The 10,000-nt window shown below is 45.9% G+C and overlaps 1 protein-coding gene across 6 annotated transcripts in view; it reads right to left on the reverse strand.

The window, feature by feature from the left end:
- Nucleotides 1–10,000, reverse strand: part of LOC119576971 (ETS-like protein pointed) — a 134,656-nt gene that overhangs the window by 2,075 nt on the left and 122,581 nt on the right. For all 6 annotated transcript variants that reach the window (XM_037924633.1, XM_037924635.1, XM_037924632.1 and 3 more), the window contains 2 exons: nucleotides 1,614–2,397; nucleotides 1–1,298 (listed from right to left, as the gene is read on the reverse strand). The exon at nucleotides 1–1,298 is cut by the window's left edge and continues 2,075 nt beyond it. In XM_037924633.1, the coding sequence (XP_037780561.1) occupies nucleotides 1,235–1,298; nucleotides 1,614–2,397 (848 nt within the window). In that variant the 3' untranslated portion in view covers nucleotides 1–1,234. The remainder of the gene's footprint in view (nucleotides 1,299–1,613; nucleotides 2,398–10,000) is intronic.

Here is a 10,000-nt window from a genome sequence, read left to right on the forward strand (position 1 = left end):
TGGTACAACGCTGGGTGGGTAAAGACCTTGTTGGGAATTCAGAACAGGAAGGCACGTTGGAGGAATTGCTTCTTTTTGCACCAAGCTATATATATATTTTTTGTTTGTTTTTTGTAAAATGGGATCACTAACAGCATTGAAAGATTATTCACTGCTCTGATGAGTTACTGATACGACCTATAAATCATAGTAAAGACTGAAAAATAGAATGTCATCTAAATTTATCAATGCTGTCCATGTCACCACAATCGTTCAGGAAGTTAGTGACAGCAAGCTAAGGGCTATATAGATCATTTATGCAAAAATAAAAATGGCCACTCCAATCCGTGGCGTCTACTAATTTGACACTAATATATAGCACTTGTAGTTTTGAAAGCACTCATCAGTCATCTCCACAAATCACTAGTCAGTAACTAAAAATATTGATTAATATTACAGTCGGGCCTTGTGCAGAGAACAAGTACAGGTACATTTGGCTGGTTACGAAAACTGCGCACAGATAACACCTGATGCACCAAAGACATTGTAGGCAACATAACTGCGCAGAGTATCAGTGTGCACTAATTGAACTGTGCAAACATAAGTGCACCAGATTAAACTGCAGACACCAAGGGTCACCACACAGACTGCAGGCACCAGGATCACCAACACAGACTGCAGGCAGCAGAATCACTATGTGCCTTCAGGGACTATGGTCACTATTACAGACTGCATGCACCAGGCTCACCAACATGCCTTCAGGCACCATGGTCACCATCACAGCCTGCAAGCACCAAGCAGTGCATCAATGCAGACTGGGCAAAATCCTCCGCACATCTGACTATATAAACATACAATCTAGTCTAAATGCCCGACATTAATGGCATACTGTATTTACAAAAATAAAACTATTAAAATGGTCCCACATAGATAGTGGGGTCGTCTATAGATAAAATGCAAATATAGCCAGTCGACAAAGTTTAACTTGTATGAAATGTAATTGCTTGGCTAACATACAACAAAGAAGCCAAGGGGCTTCGCAGCAGCAATTAGCTTCATTTCTTTAAATTTTATAATTTCTTTTTTAAAAGTTAGGGTCCAACATGACGGCACCTGGCGGACATATAACATCTTCGGAACCACTCGTTTGCCTCGAACGTAGCGGATCCAGGTCCCCGTGTGTCTTGCCGAGGTCGGACCTTGGTGATATCTATCTCTGGGGGCGGGGAGGGCAAGGCACGGCGGAGCTCCGAGCTCAATCGTCGTCCTTCTTCTCGGGCTTGAGATCAACCATCGCATGTAGTTCCTCCGGAGAATAACTGCAAAACGGAGAGAGACGTTAATGGGACGAGGCCAAAAGGCACTGAGCGGGTAAGGAGGGAGAGAGAGAGAAGTGAACAGAGAGAGGGGAGGAAGAGGGAGGGAGGGAGGGAGGGAGGGAGGGAGAGAGGGAGGGAGGGAGGGAGAGAGAGAGAGAGAGAGAGAGAGAGAGAAAGAGAGAGTTTTCTTATAAAACCCCTCTCTACCATGGTGAAATTAAAAGACAAATACTCGTAATCATAATAAATATTCGCTCACCGGACAAAGCATTCATGTCAACTTCAATATAACGACGTCAAAATCTCTGAACTTACCCAAGGAGTGACTGGAGGTCGCAGACAAAACGGTACACGTATCGCTTTCCGGCTGTCTTGTGAATGATGTTCTTATCGTAGTAGTAGCGAAGCCCCCGAGACAGCTTCTCGTAGTTCATCTTAGGCTTGTTCTTTCTCAAGCCCCAGAGCCGAGCCACCTCGTCGGGGTCGGTGAGCTTGAACTCCCAGCCGTCGCCAGTCCACGAGATGTGCTGCTGCTGCTTCTTGTCTGTCAGCAGTTCTAGGAGGAACTGCCACAGCTGAATGGGCCCAGAACCGGTGAAGCAGGGGCCTCCTCCGGCAGTAGGGTAGCCCAGGGTGGCGGAGTTGGGGCCGATGAGGCCTGGCGGCGGCTTGGTGTCGGGAGTCGGGACGTCGACGGGGCGGGGAGGGAGATAGTGCGGCAGGGAGGTTGCTCCTACGCTGTGCACCTGTGACAGGTCGTGCCCCTGCGCTCCCACCGGCGCCCACGGCTCCGACAGGGCCTGGGGTACTGTCTGGAACTGTGGGTCGTAGTGGGGAGTGGAATATCCATCTGGGTATTCGTGTGAGTACCGGTGTGGGGCGGGTTGTGGGTACTTGAAGTAGGAGAGTCGATACTTGTCGTGGAGGCTGTAGAAGTCGTGTGGGGGCGGGTCGAGGTAATGGGCGTGATGGGAGTCTGGGAGGGCGTGGTAGGACTCGGTATCGGCGTCACTGTAAGTCGGAGGGACGAAGCCACTTGGAGAGCCCTCTGAGGGAGGCTCGCTTACCGCGCCCATGCTCTCGGCGCTCGGGTATCCACCTGTGAAAACACAACACTTGGTTACACAACTGTACTTTGCCAGTTCAAATGAGGCTATTGTTCATAGCGTAGATAACTGATCACATATAAGGAAAAGTTTCAATGTGAGGAAATCATATACAGCGCCTGTAAGGATTATAAGGCAATCGCAGAAAGGGTTAGTTATCGAATATTCTAACATTATATATATCTATATATATCTATATATATCTAATCTATATATATATATATATATATATATATATATATATATATATATTTAAACGACAGGGATGCTAATAATAATAATACCAAGCGGATTTAGCATTCGTAATTCTAACGGCACAAATATGATATGTGTAACAATGTTAGCCACCAGGATGCAATATACTTTGTGCGTGTAGGTGCGTGCATGCACGCACGCGCACACACACACGCACGCACGCGCACACACACGCACACACACCCACACACACACACACCACACACACACACACACACACACACACACACACACACACGGGCGCGCGCGTGTGCTGCTTTACTGCTGTAGTGAGTTACCAGAGCAGAGTTACTACACTCGGTATAGACAAGCTGATTCTTGTACTTCGTTCGTATATTAGAAGTCCTCTACTTACTGTACGAGTGTCTGAACTGAGGTTTTACCCCGTACAGAGCCCAGCATACCATGGCTGTCTACCCGACAATTTTCTTTACTTGGTTTAGAGCGCACTGCGACCAAGACTAGAATCTTCGGAGATCTAAGGGTCGCGGCCTTTTCTTTGCCAGTTCGCTTATTCCCTCTAATCACACAAAAGAAGCAGGGTAACTGCAAACACACAGTCGAAACTGCCCGCGAGATCTCAAAGGAAGCTCAGGATATGGACTTAGGAAGTGTGTGTTCCAGAGGTCCATCCGCCGCCAACTCTTCCAGGATGGCGCTGAGCTCCAACTGCCTCGCTTCCAGTCCGTCACTTCTGTGCAGCCCTCGACGAGCAGCCCCGACCCAAGACCCGAAGCCGTGATCGGGCTGCGGATGCTATATTGAACCCAGCGTGCCCTGGGCATAAGGGCTGCGCTGAGGTCGTGGTAAGTGCGTGGGTTACGGCCTGCGCTGTCTCTTCCCAGCAATAATGGTGGCTTCTGAGTACAACAAGAACCTACTTCCCAGTCGTTTCGTTGCCATTTTGACCCCGCGACCTCTGCATTTTCTAATCTGCTAATTGGGTTATGACCCCTGACCCAGGAGGGTATTGTGCCGGCAGGTATGAGGTACCATGTTGGACTTTGTGCCAATAATTCACGAAAATCCTATGAAAGCTGACGCTATATGTGAGCAAGACTCGCCTTCTGTGCCTGAGACAAGGGGAAAGAATTACGGCATAAAAAGAACCAACCGAAATAATTTTGCTGTACGAATAAATATCTGTTGGCGGAGAATAATGCAATTGCCAGTGTGCGAGATCCCTGGCTTGTCTTGGCAATCCTGCCTGACATCAACGCTGTAATTCAATTGTTACAACAGATGATTTGCAATAAATTTAAACTTTTTCTTCTCGAGACGGAAAAAAATCCAATTTGGTAGTAAGAAAATCTCACAAGGCATATTATCTCTAAACATTAAAAGGAAATTTACATTCTAATGACCTGCTATTATAGGGCTGATAAGCAGGGGAATCGCAAAGCTAATTATACCTGCAGTTTAGTTGAAAAAGCCATTGGTAGAACTACCTACGCGGCGGTTAATACTTCTAACAATTTGCCGTTCTGACACGTACATAAATACATTTATCTATCTACCCACTGATATCTCTACCTACAGTGGTAACGCGTTTCTGTTAGTGCAGTGCGCCGATGCCTGACAGACGACCAAAAGATAATCAAACTCCAGTATGTGTCATGACCACATTTCATTATTCATTATTTTCTACGAACTCATTTCATCATAGATATTTCTTGGCGCTTTTGTTTTAAGTGTGCGGTAAATAACGATTCAATTAGCTATCCCCTTGTTCCTGTCCCTTATTTGTTTATTTTTCGCTTATCCCTATCAGGAAAATACCCCCGTTCTACTTTTTGTACGAATATTTTCCTAATAATTTTCTTAATGCCTTTCACTCAACGGAGAGAAATCTTTATTCAAATGAAAAAGAAGTTTCACCTTGAGAAATATCAAGCAAGATGACATCAGAAGCCTTATATAAATATAGTCACGCTTTCGCCGACGATCTAGATAATCATCACATTATATAAAAAATGGTCATAAGACAAAACAAGTCTAGCAATCTCGAAAGGGAGATCAAGGAAATAAATAAACAATGCGTGGAAGGTTAGCTGGCGGCTTCAATACACTTAGCGACGAAGGAAATGTGATTTACTAACGGTAATGAGATGCCTGAGGCAGCATACCCCCTTAGACCACACGCACCCATCAAGTCGGCACAGCCCTTTTCCCGTTGTCGGGGAGCGCGAACGCCGTCGTCAGGGGAGGGAGAAAAGAGGGAGAGACGTGGAGCTGAGGCACGGAGAGCGTCCATGATCAAAATTGTGAGGAAACAGTGGGGATTATTCCTCTATGATAGTAAGGAGGTGATGCTAGTGTTAAAATACTGAAATTCTCCGTTTTTTTCCAAGGGACTAAAAGGAAGGTAGATATCATAAGTAGGAACAACAAAACACATATTCAGGACAAAAATGAGGAGAAAATGGAAGAAAAGTAGAATTCTCATAAAATTAAAGTAAAAAAAGGACTGGGTACCTGGAACGCAGAAGACACAAGAGCAGAACAGTTATTTCAAGGGAAGTACAACGTTCAGATACAATTTTTAACAAGAAGGCAGAAAACAAATGTAAGCATTGTACGTCAAAATCAAAGAAAGAGACGAAGAGAAAGTAAAAAGGACCGGCTTTAGCGCAAATTGACGATTTCATGAAAGGAACGACGCAGCACGACGATCATTTCAAACTTAATAATGGTCTTCTTATAATCTGCTATAATCAAATGTTATACGATGTATTTCCACGTTATTTCACTTAGTCACAAACGTCTTTTTGGGGGGTTTCAGGAAAAAGAAAGTCCAACAAAGAGGAAACATCACCTGCTGACGTTTCGACTGTACGTAAATACATTACCGTTATTGCATTTAAGTGTGTACAAGTGAGAGCAGTGACATGCCTCACCTGGCCTGGGTGCACAGGTCGATGCCTTCTTTACAGTAGCGTTCGTCTGGGGTCAGGCTGGGGTCGCGGAGGTCAGGGGTCGTGCCACGTACATTATGATACTAACCCAATTCACAGCCAATTAAAGGGAAACTACCAGTGTAAGCTAGCGACCCCAAGCTAACCTCGCCGTCACATTCTTTTTTTATTACTAATGCTTCTTGTGATTTGAAAATTATTGGAGTTCAGCACGACGAAAGGTGGGGTGAATATTGCGCCTGGTTTTAGATACAAGCATCGATTTTTTATCTCTTGTTTGAATATTTGGAAGGCGTTTCTTCAGTGAGTCGCGACGTTTCAAAAAACCTTAAAGTTCATTAATTACCTGTGATTAATTTTCGTGAGATGACGAATACTGAAAGTAATGCCATGTCATCTGTTATCTTCTTCGCTCCATCCATTCCCCAAACCAGATTGCTTTCATTTCCCAGACTTGTCAACTTTCTATGCGAATGAATTGATCGGCGTCGGCTGGAGGTCGCGGCCGCCGGGAGTGCGATCTGTGTCGAACGAAGCCGCGACCGCCCTCCGCCTCCCGCCGCCGGATCTCTCCGCCCGCAGAATCCCCAAGCTCCGCAAGTGGAAGGCCTAGGAGCATCTCCTGGGGCGGCCCGGAAGTCTCTCAGCGGAGCTCCGAGAGGAAGACTCGTCATGAGGCGCATCGCTGTAAATCACATGTTTGGAAAGGGACGCGACCCCGCCTTTCGCACGGCTGATGACGGGTTGTCGGACACGAACCTGCTCTCGCCGCGCGCCCGCACATCCTGATGCGATACTCTTTCGGTTTTCTATTTCGCCCTCTCAGGTCGCCCTTTCATGAGCACCCCGCTGCGTCACGGCGGGATTTTCATCGCTTTTCATTCCGATGTCATCCTTCCGCGTCTCCACCTTGACGCCGAAGCGCCCCTAAGTACATCTTGGTACGTATGTATGGAGGCAATTTATCAGTATTTAAACGAAACCCTCAAAGCGCTAAATTCAGGAAGCAAACCCAATGTCCGCTTAATAATCCCTAATGAACTGATCTAATCTATTTCATCACCGACGTCAAGGGCCTTAAGAAGCCGCTTTGATATCGCCTTAATGTCCCAAACATGTATTCAAACAGCCGAGTACAGATACGGTCAGGTTACAGCGGCGGGCGCACACGCACGGATCCACAGTCGGGTACACACGAGCGGCCCGGCGGAGGAAAGAAGACGGTGCTCATTACCAATTAACAAACTGTTGCCGGCCAATTATCACTTCCGCTGAAAGGTGCTCACAAGGCCCTCTCGCTCACGCTGTGCGGCCGCCGACACGACGCTGCCACGGCGAGGAAAGCTGTGGCGGAGGTCGAGCCGGCGGGCACGAAGGGCCTCTTGTTCGGGCCCTTCCCGGGTGACTCGCTTCTCTCTCTTTCTGTGCCCCCCCCCCCATCTTCGTCCCTCTTTCCCCTTCTTAGTAATCCAATTGAAATCCGCACGCCGTGAAATTTCGAAAGGATCGATTGACTTCCAAGTGATTGCCACAAAGAAAAACCAACGGCGCAGCACGACTCACCAACTGGATCCAAATTTGGGACTAAGTTGTAAAACATACACATATACAAAAAGTGTATATACATACATATATATGTATGTATTATGTACGTATGTATATGTGTATATATATATGTATATATACATATATATACATATATATAAAATATATATATATTATATATATATATATATATTATATATATATATATATATATATTATATATATATATATATGTATATGTATATGTATTATATGTATATGTATATGTATATGTATATGTATATGTACATGTTGTATGTGTTGTGTGTGTGTGTGTGTGTGTGTGTGTGTGTGTGTGTGTGTGTGTGTGTGTGTGTGTGTGTGTGTGTGTGTGTGTGTGTGTGTGTGTGTGTGTGTGTGTGTGAATAAATAAATATCTATATATAAATATATATAATATATATCTATATATAAATATATATATACATATGTATATATGTGTGTGTGTGTGTGTGTGTGTGTGTGTGTGTGTGTGTGTGTGTGTGTGTGTTGTGTGTTTTGTGTGTGTGTGTGTGTGTGTATTTGTGTGTGTGTGTGTGTGTGTATAAATACATATATGTAAATAAGCACACACACATTTTATATAAATAGACAGACAGACAGATAGATAGATAGATATCTGTATGTATGTAAGGCGACGGCGTCCCGGCCGAGTGCCCGGCGGACCGCAGTGGACCGTCACCTCGATACAGCGAACTGGTCTCACTATCGAGGAGAGGATGGCATTGGGCCGGAAATGCCTCGTCCTGACACTAAACAGTCCTCAACAAAATCCTGTCGCGTTCTTTGTAAACTCCTCCTCGATTCTGTTGTTCGGATTCCAGATCGGAGTCTGCGGCCGATCGCGGCCTCGATATCGACCAACTCGACGAAGGGATCGCCGCACAGGTGTCGAAGTGCCACGTTCTTTCTTCGTATTTGGGAAAGACTGTGCTGGATGTCGATGCCTTTGTGGCGTGCTCGTTAAAGGATATGTTGGGGGAGTCATTATCATAATAGGAAAATTACAGCGATGTTAACAATGGTACTATTAATCTTAATGATAATGAACATAATACAAATCATTAAATGATCTATGATAAGATGTGTTTCTCAGCGTGGTGTATGTAATTATTTTTACTTTTATTTCGAAATGTCACTTTGAATGCTAACAAGTACTATCGCTATCATTACACCTCCGTTATCAAAAATTACAATTACTCTTTCGTTAAACCTGTTATCAATTAATTATTTTGACGACTATCGCCTTCCTAATTAAGCGTGAGATTAAGGCCCTTACCCCCCCCCCAAGCCAATTTCTAATTCGCGCTTTCCACTGCCGAGGAGCTCCATCGCGCGCACCCCGACAGCACATTAGTCGTCACATTTTAGTGACAAAGAGAGTCAAAAAATAACAAGCCCCAAACGACCGGATGTTTTTGTAATGCCGCTACGATAGCCCATCGCGCATGTGTGACGTAACTGCGTCGAGGCAGTATGGGCGACAAGACTACTTTCGGCGACGAGTGTTTCGACGCCGAGTGCCGTCCGCGGCATGGCACGCTGTTGCCGCCACCGCCGCCTCGCCGTCGCTCCGCCGGCCACCGAACAGAAGGTCAAAGAATAAAAAGAGAGCGATAACGCGATATGAAATTATAGCAGCCGAGATCCGGCACGCGCCCCAAGAAGTCTACGGGCGGGTCATTCGCCGGAGCGTCAGCGTTATAAATAAATTTACTTCGCACTTCGCTGGGTCCCCGCCGCATCATCGGACGGGCGTCCTCGAAGGGAGACCGCGAGCAGGAAATCTCCGATGTAAACAAGTCTCTTATACGAAAACTTCCGCAATGAATAGCAATTCTACAAATACGCACTGCAGATGAGTAGACAAACATAGCGGGATGTGCCGGGAATAGATAATACAACAATACAATAAATATATGCTACAGCGCCATTTACTTTCATCAACCGCAGAGGCCCGCTCTTTCCTAAATACCCCCCCCCCCCTCGTTCCCCTTTCCCCAATCACCCCCTCTCCCCGCCCCGCTAACTCCTCAGGACCTCCAATACATTTTAATACACTCATCCTCAAACCGCGGAGTTTGCAATTCGGCGACTGCTTAATTCCTCAGCTTCTAGTTTGTGGTGCCATCTAGGTGTAGCTGAGATAAACTCCTCATCCTCTCCTCTTGCCCTACAAGAGCTGACCGACCTTTGTGATTTCGGCCGATCGCGTTTTTGGTTTACGATTTGCAAGTGTTTTAATGATTTACATTTGTTTCACTAGAACCCCTATATTGTATACCACCTGGACAGTTATCACTCTCTACGATAACTAGATAACCACCGGAAGCTCCGTTGATCTCGCCCCCTCACCGGATATCCTGCTAGCGTGAGGTGAGGGAGGGGCGCACCTCCTCACCCCCCTTCCCGGGCCCACTCAGGTATCGCGCCTCAAATGAGATCTTTCTTCTAAAACACGGCTTAGCAGGGAGTTTGATTGAGAAAGGAGAATGGTATTTCAAAGGGAAAAGGCAAATATAATCATTCCAAAGAAAGGTTTTCCCCAAAAAAATCTTTATAGAGGAGAAAAGAAATGGGTCTTCGAGAGAGAGGGTCCACGACCAGCGAGAAGAAGGAGAGAGGAAGTCGGGTGATAGTGTAAAGGCATGGGAACGGTGTAATGAAGGGGGGAGGGGGGGGCGTTGTGCTCTACAGAAAATCGCAAATGAACGTACCTCGCTTATGAAGATTGTTTTAAGGAGAAATCGAGGTGGGCAGAAAGTGGATTAATTGAGGTGGTTGTGTGTTTAGCATGACCTCCCCCACCCCCTTCCCTTACTATTGACACCTCTCCCTTTCC

The sequence above is a fragment of the Penaeus monodon genome, chromosome 9, assembly GCF_015228065.2.
Source record: "Penaeus monodon isolate SGIC_2016 chromosome 9, NSTDA_Pmon_1, whole genome shotgun sequence".
Taxonomy (NCBI): Eukaryota; Metazoa; Arthropoda; class Malacostraca; order Decapoda; family Penaeidae; genus Penaeus; species Penaeus monodon.